Raw genomic sequence first — 19,852 nt, 5'->3', positions numbered from 1 at the left:
GAGATTGAGTCCTAATATTGCTAATTTTTCTAAAGTGACTGGCCTTTGTTTATGTTAACTAGAGAGAGGACTCTTCTTCTCCAAGTTATGCACATTCATAACATTATAAATATGATCTCTCTTTCTGAAGAACGTTGAGGGAGAGAGATTTCCCGTGGACGTAGATCCTAATGGATCAAACCACATAACTCGTGTGTGCCATGTAATTTGCTTGTGTGGTTTACCTACTCGATTGTAACGTCATACCTTCACAATCTTTAGGGTAATCACTGAAATTAGTCTGAGTTCCCATTTGAGAAAATTTGGCACTATTAGATCTCAAGAAAGGGAAGAGAGGGCTTTTTTATATGGATGTTTGTTTAATTTTGCACTTCGCGGAATGCCTATACTTATGCATGGAGATATAATATATTGTCTCTGAGAATGTGAAAGAACCTATGTCACACGGACTCGGCTAGGGGGTCGACGCACCCGCGTTGACACGCCCCGACAAGGGTGCGGTTTCGGACATAGGGCAGACTCGGTCAACAAGTGTCGGATTCGGTCAATGCACCTGAGCCGAGTCCGTCCACTTTATAGACTCGGTCAACTTTGACCGAGTCTATATTCATCCATTTTTTAGGGCAAAAAACTAAAAAGAAAAACAAATTTTTATATTTTTTTAAAATATATATATAGCCAGACTGTGTGCACAGTCACATGGCCAGTGCTATCTTATTACTTTGATTGTTCCCAGTGCTATCTTATTAATTTATTGTTATATATATAATTATATATATTTAAAAAAAATTATATATATAGCCGAGTCCCCGTGTCCAAAATTTTTGAAATTGCGCCGCACCCGTGTCGCACCCGCACCCGCACCCGCACCCATGTGACATAGGAAAGAACACAATTCAAAATTTCAGTAAATTTAGTGCTCTCTCACTCTCATGTAAACACACAAATATGTGATTGGTGGTTTCATACACAGCATGGAACACATACATACAAAGTAGGCGTAGTAGTAGATGCTACCAGTGGGTTGTGAATAAGTGGTTCCCGCTGTATCATTTTACCCTTGCGTTTGTTTCTCAATTTTGTTAGGAAGCCTAGCATGACTTTTATGTAATTGCGTCGGGTATTGAAATCCTGTGACAAGTTGGAAGTTTTAATAGCACAGGCTACTGCTACAAAATCTCAACTTGTCGAAAGAAACACTTTATTGCTGCTGGCATTGGAGTATGTCAATTAGCTTTTGAGGAAGTTGTCGGTGTTCATATTACTTCTTAACTCTGGTTCACTGCATTTTGCAAACTTTATTCTATGATTTTACCTGAGGCACATATATCTGTTTTTCCTCTGATTGATTATTTCATTTTTAATTTATTGGCATTGATGGTTGCAGTGCACTTTTATGGCTTGTAAGCCTGATCATACTATCTGCAGTGTGGAGAGGTTTTCTTCCTCTGCAATCTTCAGTGTGGCTATATGGGACTCTCCTTATTACGTCAGTTGGCCTTCAGGAAGGACTCAGGATCTTTTTCTGGAAGATCTACAAGTATGTTAGGTTTTATCACTGCTTCTATTGAACATCTGTTGCAGCATATTCTTATAAATTTCATCTTTGATTTTTTCCTAGTTTTTTTTTATTGCTTTTCCTGCTGTATACAGCTGAGGCATTTTATATGTTACTTTGCATGAAAGTTAGAACTTTCTTATATTAGTATTAATTTCAGTTTGTAGAGTCTATGTACTATTTAAAAAGAAAAAATGTATGCTGGTTCATTTTACAGAAAAAGTTTTCTCTTATCCTAACCTTCTTCCATGCATTTTAGGAATAATTCATATTTTCATTCTCTGCTTAGTGATCTTCTCTAGTATACTGCAGAAAGCTTGAAGATATCTTGGATGCTTTTGCTGATAGAGTATCAAAACCTCGCCTTTTCTTAAGTGATAAAATGCAAATTGCGCTTGGTAAGTTTAAGTGTTTAACTATTTGTTCTTGCTCTTTTGGTAGTAAAATAATTAAATTTTTCCCTAGATAACAAATTGGACTCGCATATTTTCTATTCAATCCCCCATTTTTTTTTTACACATGGTCTCACAAAAAAAAAGTGATAAGTATCTAAACTAACTTCCATAAAATGTTAGAGAAACATGAGGGAAAAAGGATCAAGATCCTTGTAAACGGATATGCATGTGACCATATACAAAGCTCCAAGATCTGCTTTCACAAATTTAGACTTCAAGAAAGCTTTACAGGTTTGTCCTATTAAGGATAGATTCAAGTTCTACTCACCATGTGGGTGTTGTCATTGGGGGACATGGTAGAAGAGCATTGCCTAAGAATGGCTATACTATAGCTGCTCATTACTTCTTTTGTTACTAACTATGTAACACGGACTCTTCTAACAGGGCACTGCACCCGCGTCACACCCGCACACACTTGGACACGGCTTCCTTTGTGTTAGGTGAAGTCAACCACACTGAGGTCCATTTCTGTCCAAAAATAGTTTCAGTTAACCCTAAATCTACAAGTCCAGTGTGAAGTTTTATCAAATCCAGTTTTATCTATATTATATATAAATACATAAATCCACACACACACACACACACACACACACACACACACACACACACACACACACGTAGTGTTAACTTAAAACTGTTAGAATTTATATATATACAGTTCCGTCACCCCCGCAACCCCGCACTCAAGTTTTTTTAAAATGCCGCATCGCTGCATCCGCACCCGTATCCGCACCCGCACCTATGTGACATAGGTTACTAAGCAGGATAAAACTGTGATTCACATGTTACAACAAAATTAATAGCGGGAGTTGCTTGTAGTTCTGAAAATGAAATGATTGATTGAAAAACAAGAATCACCTTCATATTGCATAAGTGCATGTTTCTATTTCTTCTGAAGTTTTTCTAAAGGTAATGTTTTTGTATAATTTTCTTAATGACCTTGACTGTGCGCTTTGCTGTATTCTGTGATGCAGCTGGTGGTTTAGGTCATGGAGTGGCTCATGCTGTCTTTTTCTGTCTGAGCCTTTTGACACCTTCTTTTGGTCCTGCAACGTTTTATGTTCATAGTTGTCCTCAGATGCCATTTTTTCTTGTTTCTGGTAAGATATTATTGTGCCTTATTCCACATTTACTTGCTTATTATTTTTATTTACTTATGATAGTCCTCTAAATAATCTTGTTATTTGATTCAATTACGAATACAAATTAATGTTTTTTTCCTTGATAAGGAATTCTCAGATTTCTGTTTATGCTAGTCTTTTACTGATTATAATTAGCTGTCAGTAATCTTTGCTTCTATCCTGTTCCTGTATGATTTTTCTTTTCTGCTATCAATGTGCATTGGATATTGCATCGATTGGCACATTTACTCTTCATGAGTAAGTTGACTTTAGATGATCAAATTGAAGCAACCCCACATAGTAGGAGTGAGACTATTGTAGTATGGGTATGTTTTAGAATTTAGATACATCACAAGTTTGAAAATATTAACCTTGGTCTGCTGAAATGTGCATGTTCACGGTGCCTTTTTACAAATTTATTATGAGAACATTGAAATATTTGAAGTTGATGGAGGTGTCCCAAAATCCCTTGGGCACATTCAGAGGCAACTTTTTTATTTGTTGTTCCAGTTTAGGTTCAAGTTCCCTGACTCCAACGACCATTTGAGATAGTATTAATCTGAACATTAAAAAAGAAAAGATCTGATTGAGTCCTGTTGTTCATTTTGAAGTCGAGGCTGTTTGCTCTGTTGTAACAGAGTCTCTTCTCAGTTAGGAGCTGGAGTTTCTTCTAGTTGACTGGTTTATTAGTTGGGTTTCCAAGTTTTGAAACATTATAATTTCAAACCATGAGATCATTCTTCACTGAATTTACATGAACTAGTGCTTGGTGATAACTTGTATTTTTACACCCACAGCCATCTGAGCTAGCTCTAAGTAGAGGATTGAAAAATAAACTTCTTGTTTTTTCTGTTGGTTTTTGTAATTGAGCCTGTTTTCTTTGTCATAAAGAGTCTCTTCTCAATTAGGAGCTGGAGTTTCTTCTAGGTTGACTGATTTATTAATTACGGTTGCAAGTATTAGGGAAGTATGATTTCAAACCATGAGAGCATTTCTTGGCTGAACTTGCATGAAACAATATTTGTTGGTGACTGTATTTTTACTAGAGTTGCCAGTCGAGGAAGCGGGAGCGGGAAGCGATACGGGAAGCGGAAGCGGGAAGCGAGGCACTTCTAAAATTTTAGGAAGCGGGAAGCGCGGGACGACTTAGGAGTGAACCGGGAAGCGTCTCGGAAGCAACCTAGAAAGCGTCTCAGAAGCGTCTCGAAAGCGACCTAGGGAGCGAACCAGAAGCGACCTAAGAAGCGAAGAAGGAAGCGACATAGGATTCGAGTGAGAAGCGAAAGGGAAGCGAATAAGAATCGAAAGGAAAGCGAAAATGTAATTATATATTTTTATTTTATCAAAAAATAAGATTTATGTCATCATTGACAAAATAAAACATGTATATAGACAATAAATAATATAAGTTGTAATTATCTAACAAATGCATCATATTGCAACTGTCAAGCATTTAAAAAATCATACATCAAGAGAAGATCATAATTCACATTTTTGTTGCAACCATTTAATAAATGCATGCAGGCACTAAATAATGCATTAAAAAAATAAATAAATTTGATTAAAAAGCGTACCTTTTTTAACGAAAGAATCAAATGACTTATTATTTGATGTTGTGATTGTTGTAAATCTTGTCATCTCTGCAACATAGAAAATGAGAAATCAATAAACTCAAAGATTACGTAGAGATATGGTTAAATTTTTAAGCTATAAATTTCTAAATTGTAAATTATAAGCTACAAATTTCTAAACTCTAAACTTAAAATTAACATAATCCACTACTGCACTTCATCACGCAAGATTCAAAATAAAAGTATACAAAAAAATATTACAAGACCATGACAAAAAAGTAACATAAAAGTTTTTAAGTTAGACTATTCAAACTACATCATCAAAAAAATAATTAATAATTCAAGAGTTCATTAATCTGTCATTTTTCTCTTCCCCTTCAAGTCAGCAATAGATCGCGAATTTTTTGCATCTTCACGTGGTTCTTGTCTTCCACGACCATGTCTTCTGCTCATTCCTTTATTTCCTATAATGAATACGTTAAAAAATTAAAATGTTCAAAAACCATAATTTAAAATATAATAAACACAATATCAACATACCTTGCCTAGGTCTCCTGCTAAAGAAACGATCAATCCGACCTTGAGGAATCTGCAATTCTACTAGCTCTGTTGGATTGATTTGTATTCTCTTCAACTTTATTTGTACGTATGATTATTGGAGGTAATTGAGCTCTTGGTTGTGCATCTTTATGTTTGGATTTAGAAATACTACTTGATTGTTGTGCACTATTATCCAAATCTCTCCAACGCATGTCCTCTAATCTCAATGTATTTTCTTCTACAATAGGAAGTTCTGGATTGATATCCCATTTTCGACTAGGTCCTTTGTAGCGATTGTTGCACCTTTTTATAACAAAAATATAAAATATGAATGGTAATAAATAATCAATTATAGAAAAGATAAAAAAAATACCAAAACAAAAGGACAACATGATTTAATCATACATGTCAATCAATCGAAGATTGGAATGAATATACACCAAGGTATCAACACGATCTTCATTGAGCATATTTCTTTTAACATTGTGAATGTAACTATAGGTGCTCCACACTCTTTCTGCAGAAGATGTGCTAATAGGTTGAGATAAAACCTTAATGGCTAATGCTCTCAACTCAGGTGCATCACTACCATAAAAATGCCACCAATTAATCTCCGACATTGTAGGATTCAATGTATCTATTCTTGCTGCATTTCGGCTAAATCTTTCACTTCTTGATGCAAAAGCCACAAGTTGTGACCTATAAAGTGTAGAGAGCTTTTCATTACCAGCAGATATCACTTCAAGCGCGAGCATTGCACCATCTAAGACATCATTATCCTTTTCTGCAAAAAAAAAATGTTTAGTAACTATAACAAGAAAATGCAAATGAAATAAAAAATAATTAAATATTTAAACTTTAAACTTTATTAAATATATAGAATAAAATGTTTACCAGGAGAAACTCGTTTGACTCCTGCTGCTGGGATCTTGAGATACTCTAACTCATACTATTTTGGAGTAAGCATGTGGGCTAGACTGTGGAGAGGCACATTCATTCTATCCCATCTATTTGAGACAATCTTATGAATCTTTTCATACAAATCTGGTTGTCCTTTTAGATTGTCTTTTATTTCCCCCAACATGTTGTCCATGCCTTCATACACTTCACCAATTATGGGGCCTTTAATCATCTTATAGATGGGTTTTGTAATCAATAATGCTAAACGAACAAAATCCCAATATTCTTCATCAAGAGCAGTTGCTTCTGTTGTAACAACCTTTTTTTTCAGAGTTTCATCCGTGCATGATTACTTTCATTCACTCCATCTATCTAAAATTACTGTGAGCCTCAAGCTCTCCCTCACATCAAGCAAGCGCTTCAAAGTTGTATAACGTGAAACAAACCTTGTTTTTGCAATCTTTATTAACTCTAATTTTTCATTGCTTCTAAAGATTGCTAGTGCTTTTGAATGGTTTGTAATATACTTCATAATTTCTTACTTGCAAATATGTTTCTCCTAACCAATGAAACTCATGTGCCAAATCCTTGAAGATCAAATTAAGTATATGGACAACACAGGGTGACCAAAAAATATACTTATACGTTTGTTTTAATTCTTCACCTGCTAACTTGCAATTTGCTGCATTGTCTGTAATCACTTGCACTACATTAGAAGGCCCCACAAGTTTAAATCTCGTGTTAAAAAACTCAACAATGTTTGTAGCTGACTGTTGCACATTAGAAAAATCGTTTGCATATAAGAACATCGAGCCAAAACTGTTTGAGGCAAGTATATTTATTTAGTGTTTGTTCTTGATATTTGTCCAACCGTTTGAGACAACGAAAACTCCAAACTCCTTAAACTTTTCTCGAAATTCATTTAACTCTATGTGAACACACTCTTTCTCACTGTCAAGCAAGGTTGTTCGCGCTTTTTCATATAATGGGGGTTTATATCCAGACACTTTTTTAACTGCATATATCATTTCTTCTTAATATGGTGATCAAAACACATTGAAATGTATGCCATTTGCACACAAAAATCTAATAATTTTGTGATCTACATCATCTCTTTCTACCTTTTTAAATGTATCACGAATATCAACTGTTTTTCGGCTTCCACTAGATGATGTAGTCATACTAATAGACTTCTTCGGATTATCAATTCTTGATCTCCTCAACTCAAATGCATTTGATGAAACCTACACTCGGTGAACTTGCCTCTTAATTTTTTTTGCCAATTCTGCAATTTTTGCAACTATAGGACAAAAGGTAATCCCAATACTTTGTCCCTTTGGAGATCCCATGAGATGTGCAAAAACTAGAGTATATGACCTATGATAAATATTTTTGCAGTGCCTGCACATAAAAACTTGGGTTCTACCTTGCTTTCCTTACCCACTCTTCTTTTGTTTCAATATATGGCGCGATAGCAATGTTGTTTTATGCATGCTAGGTGGTTCATCATTTTGGTCATCTTCAGAATAGTAGTCATCCAAGTCATATTCTTCTTCATCTTCCTCATCAAAAGAATTTTCGTTTTTGTCATCAAACTGATATGGACAAGCAGAAGTCCTCTTGCCCTTCCCAACACCACTAGATGATTCATGCTCCAAATTGTACAAAGAATCATCATCGTCATCATAATTATCGTGATCATAGCTTGGGATGGTCATTAATGAAGCAAAGAACATGCAAATATACCCACATCATAAAAGCATAAGAATCAGCCTAAAACACTTTAAAAAAGCTATTATTAATAGCAAAGGATGGAGAGTGAAGAACACAAATCATTACTCATAATTTACCAAATTACTAAAACAAATAAATAAACATCATTTAAGGAGGTGAAAGATCTATGATTCTATAATATACTATGATAAAGCAGACAACAACAACAAACAACAAACAACAACAACAACTACGCCTTCATCCCAAAACAATTGGGGTCGGCGATATGAACCAAAAAAGAAAATCATTCTGGGTCTTCCACATGAATCCTTCTCCTCCAATCATTTCTATCCAATGTCATGTCCTCGGTGAGGTTCAAAACATTCATATCCTTTCCTATCATCTCCATCAAAGTCTTCCTAGGCCTACTCCGACCTTTTTTAACTAATATATTTTCCCATTTCTCCATCCTTCTAACTGGAGCATCATTAGGCCTTCGCCGAATATGTCTAAACCACCGTAAACAATTCTCTCTCATCTTATTTTCAATGGGTGCAACGCCTACCTTTTTACGTATCTCCTCGTTCTGAATCTTATCTTTTATTATATTTCCACACATCCATCTAAGCATACGCATCTCAGCTACACTCATTTTTTGAATATGATGTCTCTTGGCAGCCCAACATTCTGTACCATATAGTAAAGCGGGCCTAATAGTCGTCCTATAAAACTTTCCCTTCAACCGCAATGGCATTCTACGATCGCACAACACTCTAGTTGCACTTTTCCATTTCATCCACCCAACCTTTATCCTATGATTTACATCTCCATCAATTTCTCCATACTTTTGAATGATATATCCCAAATATTTCAAACAATCATCCCATCGGTATTTCTTGCTCACCAAGCTTCACTACACTCCCATCACTACTTCGTTGCTTACTAAACCGACATTCCATATATTTTGTCTTACTCTTACTCAACTTAAAACCTCTTGCTTTTAATGTCTGTCTCCATAATTTTAACTTAGCATTAACCCCAGCTCTAGACTCATCAATCAAAACAATATCAAGCAGACAAAATTTAAAAAAAAAAAGTTCTTTTAAATGTTTGCATTTATGAAAAAAATGTTAAAGAAAGATAACATAACAACGAAGAAAAACAAAATTCATATTGGCCGATTGTTTCTAGCAATAGTGATATTTATTTAAAATTTTAAACAACTAGCTGCAGCATACTAGTTGCCCCACTCTTCTGATAGAGTAAATGAGCCGAGCCTGGGCGTGCCCACGCTCGGTATATCAAAGAATTCATACTTAATAGGGATGATAAGCTCAATCATGCTTGGTATACATTTTGTATAATATGTTTTTATATTATAACTTATATATTTTTATAATATGAATTCAAGAATTTTCCTATAATATATTTTTTATATATTAATTTATACTTATAAGTATCTCTTTTGTTTCTTTTATCATGCTTGGTACACTTGATCAACATGTAAGTTCAGAATTCACATAAAGCAAAGTCACTTCAAGAGATCAAGGAGAGAATGAAAGTCTGCGAGATCAAACACCATAATGAAACCATAAGACAACTTGTGGAGGCAGAACATGTTTTTCATTGACTTTGAAATTGAAAACAATAAATCAATAATCCATATATATCCAACAGTAAAAGAATAATAAAAGTGATCCAATCAATCTCACCAGGATTCAAGCACTCGTCAAAATGACTTAAAACCTACAAGAATGATAAAAAAATATTGCATTAACCCTTATTCCTAATACATAATTACACCAATACTCTACATGAATATGTCAATTTAAGGAAAATTAAGAAGCAAAAGGTTGATTAAAGATGGCTATTCCACATATGACATGAAATATGCAAATCCTGACTCAAGATATTACCATGAACAAACTTTACCATGCTAACACCATGTAATTTAGCCATACTATTCATTTACCGATGCATAGCTTTTCACTCTTCAAGAATTAATACAAACAATTTCAATGTGCTTGTTCTTTCCATGCTATATTAGAATGATGGAGATGTAACATAGCACGATTTTCATAATACAACAAAAACTCATGTGCTGATGGCGTGATACCCATCTGCCGTACCTGCTGCTACAACATGTCACAGGGATACTCCAACTTAATCCCATATCATGTGCCCTTGTAATAGAAAATTTCATAAAAATGGTACCCTGGCAGCATAAAAACTCTAAGGGCTTACCACCGAGGTGGTATCCCATGTGGTAAACGGGTCTTGTGCCAAGCTGAAAGCTGGAATCTCTATGCCTCACGGGGCTTAAGAGATAGTTAGGGTCTGCGACTCTGCCTAACCCCAACTTGCCTTAAAAAAAACAAAAGAAAAAAAACTCTGAAGAGTCTGAACGAGAGTCGCCATGCTTGGCTTGTGAAGGGGTTGCAGTCGTGCGATGAGCGTGAGAGAAGAGATGGGGAGAGTGAGAGGAGAGCGTACCTGAACATAAGGGGGGAGGGGGAAAAATTCAGAGTCGTGGGAGATGGAGAGAAGATATGAGAGAAGAGATGGTGGGAAAATGGATACGCGTACCTGAATATCCCCATTGTTCGTCGGTGGAGATCGCCGGACGTCGGAAAAGGTCGCCGGAAGTTCTGAAGGTCGCTGGTCGGTGGCCAAAATCCTGAGAGAGAGAGACTCGGAAGAGGCGTGAAAAAAAACCCTAAAGCCTCTTTTATGTTTTTTTCGCAAGTTTTTTAAAATTTCTATTTTGCCCTTAATAAAAAAACTCTTTCTTTTAAAAAAAAAAGGCAAAATAGTAATAAAGGTCACTTGTACCCCTTTAAAGGGATTCGCGTACCCCTTTAAAGGGATACATGTACCCCTTTAAAGGGGTACACGCTTCCTAATACTTAAGTGCGCTTCCCCGTGCATTTCGGAAGCGTCGCGCTTCCGAAGCGCGTATCGGGGAAGTGCGCTTCCTCTCAAGCATAGGCGCTTCCGGTAACTCTGATTTTTACACCATAATTTCAAGTTTTATGCATTTGTCTTATAATTTGTTTAGCTCAACATAATCAATGTAGCTTGGGCAAGAAGCCCATGGACTATTTACCTGGACTATCGTGGTTGAGATTTATTTGAGATATAAATTTGCATATGGTTTTCATAGATTTAGAGAAAGCTTATGACAGAGTCCTGATAAAAAGTGTACACATAAATGTAATTATATATAATATAATATTTTAATATATAATATTTTATATTTATTTATTTATTCCTTTTTCTTTTTCATCTTTTTTGTATTTTTATTTTTGTCTAGTTCAATTTGAACTAGACTCAAAACTAATCAAGATCCAACTAGTTCTTGACTAGTTTTGATAGCCATTGGAGCTAGTCCAATGACTACAATTAGAGTCGTTGTTGTAGCCGTTGGACTAGCTCCAACGACTCTCTACGAGCTCTCTAAAGCTCCTCTCTCTCCCTCTCTCATTGTGTATAAATAGGGGTGACTCCCCTCTCCTTTGTAATATGCTTTTTAAGCATTTCATGTGAATGAAATAAAGTTTATTATTTTCTCTTTTGAGTTATCTCATTTATGCCCTTTTGTGGGTTATGATTGAAGTGTCTTTAATAGACACCTATTACAAGCATTTGTGCTTTTGTGAAAGATCCTCATTTCCTTACATGGTATCAGAGTTTGGAAGCTTCTAGATCTTGGAGAGTTGCCACCTCATTTTCGGTGCCTCTTTAGCAAAAGTTGATTTATCTCCTTATTCGTGAGTGTTTTTTGTGTCATCATAGTTGAAGAAAGAAGACATTTGGAGGATCGTAGACTACACAAAGATCGTGAATGTGCTCTTGTTCTCTCTTCTTTTCTTTTTCTCTCTCATCATCTCTCTTTCTTCTTCACCCTTGTAAGAATTTGGTGACACTATTGAAGAATTAACTATGGAGGAAACTAGGCTAAAAAAAAATTCTCCAAAGAATGAAGAAGATTGCGTTCTAGCCTATCAAGACCGGAAAATTCTATGCGTACTTAGAGGCTGTCTCATTTTGGTAGACAAGGTAATGATTATGACAAAAGGAAAGTCATGTCACCATTGTCATGAACCGGGGCATTGTAGGTTTCAATGTCCTAAATAGAAGAGAAGAAAAGAAAAGAAAGTTGCATCCGTTGGTCCATCACAATAATCAAAAGATCAAGCCAATCAAGATTCCCTCGTGTCTATGGCACAATTAATGAAAATCCTTCAACCTCTTTTCAAAGGCGTATCTTCCTCAACTGAAGCCTCGATCGGAGCAGCTCTCTCATCTTTCTCAGATCCTGGTAACTTTTCTTGACTCTTTGACTCTGGTGCTTCCTTTCGTATGACCCCAAATATCAATAGTTTGTCCGAATGTCTTAACAATAACTCAAGTGTGTCAAATGTTTTCACAACTGATGGTACATCTCTTGAAATAAAATGAATAGAAAATTTTGAAAATCTTCAAAAAAAATTTTTCCAAAAGTTAGATATATTCCCAAATTAAATTTAAACCTTTTATCTGTCTCTCAAATATCTGATTATGGGTGTAACATCTCATTCTCTTCTTATGGTTGTTGGGTACAGGATCGCCAGTCAGGGAAGCTGAATCGGGAAGACCATAAAGAAGGATTCTACTATATGAATTTTTTGGAATTACCCAAGAATGTCTTTTGTTATAATGTTCACAAATTGGATTTTGATCTATGACACAAAAGACTTGGCCATCCTCGTATATCCAAAATCCAAGACTTTCCTAGATTAGGAAAATTTTGTAATTCTGAAAATTTTGCTTGTAAAGATTATATTTTTGGTAAAATGAAGAGATTACCATTTCATGATAGAACTTTTGTTTCATCTAGACCACTTGAGTTAATACATTCAGACGTTTGGGGTCTCGCACCGGTCATATCAAAAGGCAGATACACATATTATATAATTTTTGTTGATAATTATTAAAATATATGTAATCATATATACATATATATGTATTTTTCTCATCATACCCGATAAAGGGTATTTTTGTAATTCTGCCAATTAGGAGCATTTTAGTCTTTTTATATCTTTTTACATGTATTTTATTTTACATTTTCTTTTTCCTTTTTATTTTTCATTTATTGTAAAATGCATTTAATGCATTGCATTGGGGGTCCCAACCAAAGGAGTCGTTGGACCCCCAACGATCACAAATGTGACCGTTGGGTGCCCAACGAGTCCCCTTTTGGGCCTCCCAATGTTCTCTCTCTCTCTCTCACTCTTTCTCTCACTCCTTTGTGTATAAATAGAGGGGTATTCCCCCATGTAAGGTATGGCCTTTTAAGCCCTCATTCAATAAAGCATATGTAACTTATGCCTCTTCGTAGGCTTATTGTGGTGTCCCTTAGTGGACCATTTTGTTATTCCCCGTTGTGGGGTTGTGTTTGTCCAATGTTGGACCTTATGAATGCATTATGCATTCTTGCAATTCATTTTCGCATACTTTCTAACAATAACTTCTCTAGGCATACTTGAATCTACTTCCTTAAGCATAAATCAGAGGTCTTTTTGCATTTTCAAACATTTCACAAAATGACTAAAAATAAATTTCAAAATGATATTTCCATTTTTTGCACTGATTCATGGGGGCAAATTTTTGTCAAAAGAATTTAAAGATTATCTCAATTTACATAGCATCACACATCAAAGATCTTGTATACACACCACAATAAAATGGTTTGGCCGAACGAAAATACTGACACATTATGAAAACCACTAGGACTTTATTGATAGCAAACCAAATTCCAAAAGAGTTTTGGTCTGAAGCAGCCTTAACTGCTACCTATCTCATTAAATGAATGCCATCTTCTTCTTTGAAAAATATAACTCCAATTAAAAAACTTGTCAAATTATCTCCTGATTACTCTAGATTGAGAGTTTTTGGATGTAAATGTTTTGTCTTCACCAACAAAAATGATAAACTCTCCCCCGGTGTCATTCCTTGTGCCTTCTTAGGTTATGCAGATAATAAAAAAGGTTATAGGTGTTTTGATTTTATAAGTGAAAAATTATATATATTAAGAACCTTGCTGTGTATAAATAAGGGGCATGACCCCATGTATTTTTTAAGCTTCTTATGAAACATTTTATGAGTGAAATATATTTTTTTACTTCTTTGTGTGTTTGACCACTTTTTGTGGTTTATTTTGCCCATTTGTGGCCTCTTGTGTATGTGCGTGCTTCCGTGCTTTCTCTTGGAGATTTCATCTCTCTCATTTGGCACTTCATTACAGTTATTTGGGGTAATTCCACTATTGGTTTGATGTTGTTTTGTTTCTTATATTATTGTTTTTTGGGACTTGGATTTGATGGTTGTTGCAATTTGAAAGAGATATATAGATGTGGAAAAGAGCAATATGCGTAAAAATCCGATATAATTCATGTCTCACTAAAAGAACATAGACCAGTAACCTGCTTCCATTACATCACAAGACATATTGCATTGTCTGTAACTCAGTGAGGAAGATTTCAGCTGCATGCATGATGAATGATATTATGACAATGTTAACTGTTAAATGTTAAACTGTTAAAACTTCAAAATTATATATATATATATATATATATTTACATTTTTGCCCCTGCCGCACCCCCGCACCCAGGTTTTTTGGAAGTGCCGCATCCCTGCACCCGCACCCATGTGACATAGGTGACTGTTGAGAGTCAGCCCAAGAGCTAGTTGGGCTGCTCCCTTCTCCCTTTCTCTTGTTATAAATAGGGGTTCTCCCCTTGTATCTCATCTATGCTTTCTCAAGCATTTGTAATACAAAGAGCATTTATTTTCTCCTCTCTTGACCCTTGTGTGGGTGATGTGTACTGACTCATTAGTGGTTCATTGTGGTGTGATTGTGTTCTTGTAAGCTCATAAGAGGCACTCGGTTCCTCTTTTTCTTGTTTCATTACATGTAAATGTATGTATGTATGTATATAAAAGGTAATGTATTATTACAAATGTTTGTAGGTACAAATGCCTCTAGATCTCCATGGCGCAGGTCATTTTGATCCAATTGGACCTCATAGATGGATTCAACATGTCTAAAATAGTGGCCATTGAATTTTGAATCGTGTTTTTTCAACAAAAAAAATGATTTTATGGCCCGGGGAAGTATCACACATTGTAGGCCATTGATTTTTGCAGCCTTATAAAAATTTATCTATGTGTCGTAATAGAATGATCTAAGAGCTGATTCCCACTAAGAAAAGACATGTAGATCACATTTGTAAAGTTGGTTTCATGAAAAAAAAACTAAAAAAATGAACAAAAGAGGCATTTGTACCTACAAAATAAATAAATAAATGAACAAATATATATAGATATTGCACCAGGTGCTAAAGCATTAGTGTTTTGCATTAATGGTTTGTATCCATGGAGAAAAGATATATTGTAATTGTATAGAGTATCTGAAAACAACTCTTTGGGATGCCCTAAAGTGTTCATGGTATCACTACGAATATACAAGCCAGAACTGTGAAAGAGTAGAAAAGACATGCTCATTAAGATGTGATATGATTGCATCTTGATGCCTAAGGACAAAATCTAATTGATCGCTGTATCGAGTAGTTCCATCCTAGTCTCTTACCACAGCATCACCAACTGAGAAATCCAAAGATTTGTGCTTCATTTAACTAATGGTTATGTGAGTATACTGGGAACTGGTAACTTATGTCATTATGATTGTTATTTAAATCATCCAAGATTTCTAACTGGATACCTTATGCAAAATACGGATCAACATATATGCTGATGATATAAGTTAGATTTAGGTAATTCAATTTTTAGATTTATTTATTCTGTCTGACCCTTTTTGTGTTGTAGTGTGGTATATCTGGAAAGCTGTTTATATCATCATCATCAAGCTTTATCCCAAGAATATGGGGTTGACCTTTATAGTTTCTTTTTCTCCATGTCTTAGAGCTACAGTTTCAGCCACCATATAATCTTTCATGTTTAGCCTTCAATAGTCTTCCTTTTTACCTAATTCCTTCTACTTAAGCATCATGTCCAACTTTTCTTATTGGTGCTGTGACAGGCCTTCATGCAACATGTTCAAATTGTTTCAAATGGAGTTCTTTAATTTTTTTTCATTTTACTAATAGTACTCTTGAATTTCTTTTAGTAAATTCATTTTATTTTTTCTTTGCTACTCCATACATCTCTATTAACATCCACTTTTTTGCAACATGTATTCTCTTTATTATAGTTTTTTAGTTGCCCAACACTGGTCACGGTAAAATAATCTTGGGCTTATACTAGTTTCTATAAAGTCTTTTAATTGTAGAGGTATTTGTTTGTGACATAACATTCCACTAGTTTGTCACTGTCTCACTGCTTTATCCAGCTAACACAATCCTTCTTTCCTTCTTGTTCTTTAAACCATCATACCGTTGTATCATGGATCACAAGTTTAAATTTTGGCATTGTTGGGTTTATACTCATAGGTCTTGTATCTTGATTACGACTTTTTTCTTGATAGTATTCTCACTAAATATACATTTCATATGGATTTTCTTTTCATAGATGATTTCAGTGTAAATCTTATTTAGATATACAATACATTTATAGCTAGAGCCTAGTCTAATGTAGATTGGGTTGGTGATACAAAAGCAAGAAGATTTGTGATTAGTTGATGTACTTACCTAAATTCTCATTTGGTTTCTTATAGCAACTACATCACAAGGACACAGACACAAGGACTTGAGAGATGCCATTTGTGTGTATTTTTCCATTAAAACAGTATACAAGTGGGCATGACACGGGAATAAGGAGTACCCATGTGACATAATGTAGCACTAGAAGGCAAAGACAGAAGTAAAATCCAATCTAGAGGTTGAGTATCGAAACATCAGATCGGTTATAGCAGAAATTACTTGGATTTGGCTTATGTCATCACTTCTAAAAAAATTCAAAGTCCTTGTTATTTTTTGACAACGTCAATACTATTTCTATTTCTCTAAAGCCTGTGCAGCATTACAAATGAAGCATATTTAGATTGGCAAGAGCTTTGACTGTGAAAAGGTATAAGATTAGGAGATGGAACCATGTTTTATTAGCATTTAATTCCAAGTAGGTGATGCTATGACAAATGTCTTAAAGTGAATGAAAATGCTTGATGGTCCAGACCATGCTCGGTCTCACAATGGGGTGTGACAGATAGGAGTAAAAGGGATGTGTAATTGGATTTATTCAAATTACATGAATTTCATGTTTTTTTTTTCTGTCCCTTGTCTATGTAATACATTATTGTAATCTATTATTTCTATTAGTTGCAGAACAGTTGGGAACTCCTTAAATCATGCATCTGCTTCTTGTATAATCCAGTGGGATGTCCCCGATTAGTGAGATGGGGACTCCTTCCAACCACGTGGTTTACTTCCTCCTCTCTCTTTGTTCTACTACAGGTCATCCAAAACCCTTACAATGGAAGTACAATCTCTGACAGTCATTTTGCTACAAATGGACCTGGCCCCAACCTTTTAAATCATTAAATCAATCAATCAGTGTAGGTTAATTTTCTGTTAATGGCACTAATGAGTTATCACCCTGCTGGAGAATCCTAGATTTTAAATTCAGCTGTTGGTGATGCACAGATGATTTGCAGAATTCAGGCATCCTTCTTGGGTACATTCTGCCAGCGATGCAGCATAGCATCCGAATTTCAGTCATGATTCTTGAGTATTCCAGGCCTCCTTGTTGTGAAGCACAGGAAGATGGTTTTCCAAACATGTTTTGGTTAAATGAAGGACTTTTAGGTTAAGTGAAGGACCTGGTTTTGTTCTTCTTCTGGTTTAATGAAAGACCCGGTATTGGTCTTGAAAAAATGTCATTTCTAGCATCTCTAGCTTTCCTAATTTACTTGCTGTTGGAAACTGGGACTGAACTTGGGTTTAATAGTTTTTTATGGAAGCATCGATACAACAGGGGAAGCACACTTCCATGGGACACACTTCAAATGTGTAAAATAAAGTGCTGAAATGCATGGGGAAGCACACTTTTTATTTGAGAAATGCACTTCCCTGAAAGGGAAACAAACTTCCCATTTAAATGGGAACACATCTCTCTGTTCAGGGAAAAACATTTCTCTTATCATGAGAATTGCTTCCCCTAACAAGGGAATTTTGAATTCCAGTCTTGGGAACTGATATTCCCTTCTGGATCTGGGATTTTCCCATTTTGACCCTGTTATGTTATGTTTTGACAAAAAAAAGGATTAACACTTTTTGAGGGCAAAAAATCTTTTGATGAAAAATCATATAGAACCCTTTGGGCGTGGGCAAAAGATTCTTTTGATGAAATGAAAGTCTTAATAAATCTATTTGTAATCATAGTTTATAATTTTATACTTTTATAACCGCTAATGAGATGATGTTTTTATTATTTGATGTTATTAGAATTAGTAATTCTTATTTTTTTTTTATTTCATGTACTATGGAGTGTGATTTTTTGTATCAAGTGGGAACACATCTCTCTGTTCAGGGAAAAACATTTCTCTTATCATGAGAATTGCTTCCTCTAACAAGGGAATCTTGATTTCCAGTCTTGGGAACTGATATTCCTTTATGGGTCTGGGATTTTCCCATTTTGACCCTGTTATGTTATGTTTTGACAAAAAAAGGATTAACACTTTTAAGGGAAAAAAATCTTTTGATGAAAAATCATATAGAACCCTTTGGGCATGGGCAAAAGATTCTTTTGATGAAATGAAAGTCTTAATAAATCTATTTGTAATCATAGTTTATAACTTTATACTTTTATAACCGCTAATGAAATGATGTTTTTATTATTTTATGTTATTAGAATTAGTAATTCTTATTTTTTTTATTTCATGTACTATGGAGTGTGAGCTTTTGTATTAAGTTGGCCATTACATGAAAATTTGATGTATGTTATTAGTTGATGTATTAAATGCTTGATATAAGATGCATCTTGTTAAGTGGTTGCGTATGTGATTTAGTATTAAGATTATAATGTTTCCTATTTTTCATGCTTTAAATTCTCAATGATGACATGAATTATGTAATTTGTTTAAGAAAAATTTGATTACATATTCGCCTCTTGTTTCATTCCATCTTGCTTTCCATTCACTTCCTGTTTGAATCTTACTCTGTTTTCCCTTTGAATTCCTTTTCACTTCCAATTTGATTCCCAGTCCGGCTTCCATTTTGATTCCCATGCTGCTTCCAATACAATTCCGGTGTTCTCTTCCCTCTTCCTAAAATTTAAAGTGTCTCACTTCCTGCCTCCTCTTCCGGTATCTTTTCTCACTTCCACTTCTTAAATTGGCAACCATGGTTTTTTCTCAAACTGCTAGATGCTAGTTGTCCTGAGTTGCTGAAGTTCATCTCGAGTTTCTTGATCCTAGATTTCACTTGAATCAAAACTAAGATGAGTTGCTTCTGGCCAAATTCAGGTTATTGGCCTTTCAAAGACTGTTTGGAGCTTAAATATGAGTTTAAATTTGAGCCACTTAGCGAGAAAGAAAAATGAAAACTAATATGATCTGTACAAATTCTGTTTATTAGCATCTTTTCTTCATGATGCTTTCCTTTTAGCTAATGATAACTTTCTTTGCAGCAACTTTGACTCTTGGATTTGTGACGATTCACACCTTCTCAATGGTAATTGCTTTCAATGCATATGTGGAAGGGAAGAGGGTAGATCAGATATTTGTTCCCATCATTCATCTTGTTGCGTCATTGCTGGTTAGTACTGATCTACTAATTTCATCTTTGACTAAATTTCTTCTTGGGAATATTGCACATTTGTTCTTGGTTCTCAGTACCCTGGTACCTTTCTTTTTCGAAAGTACCGTGGGATAATTTTTCATGGTCAACGGAACATGGTTTCTCAACTTCTATCTATCTCTCTTTATGTTTTAATTCACTTAAGCATTTGTAACTTCCCTCTGCTGGTAAACTTTTTACTAGTGAAATTGAAACTTGATAA

The 19,852-nt window shown here is 35.0% G+C and overlaps 1 protein-coding gene across 2 annotated transcripts in view; it reads left to right on the top strand.

Moving 5' to 3' along the window:
- LOC149843124 (gamma-secretase subunit APH1-like) overlaps window positions 1-19,852 on the top strand; it is a 65,275-nt gene that overhangs the window by 36,815 nt on the left and 8,608 nt on the right. For both annotated transcript variants that reach the window (XM_090001711.1, XM_090001710.1), the window contains exons 2-5: window positions 1,388-1,540; window positions 1,871-1,956; window positions 2,988-3,113; window positions 19,481-19,608. In XM_090001711.1, the coding sequence (XP_089857837.1) occupies window positions 1,388-1,540; window positions 1,871-1,956; window positions 2,988-3,113; window positions 19,481-19,608 (493 nt within the window). The remainder of the gene's footprint in view (window positions 1-1,387; window positions 1,541-1,870; window positions 1,957-2,987; window positions 3,114-19,480; window positions 19,609-19,852) is intronic.

This window comes from Nuphar pumila, chromosome 3 (genome assembly GCF_984573655.1).
Source record: "Nuphar pumila chromosome 3, dmNupPumi1.hap1.1, whole genome shotgun sequence".
Classification (NCBI taxonomy): domain Eukaryota; kingdom Viridiplantae; phylum Streptophyta; class Magnoliopsida; order Nymphaeales; family Nymphaeaceae; genus Nuphar; species Nuphar pumila.
The sequence above is the reverse complement of the archived record's forward strand: the minus strand, read 5'-3'. Positions and strand labels throughout refer to the sequence as shown.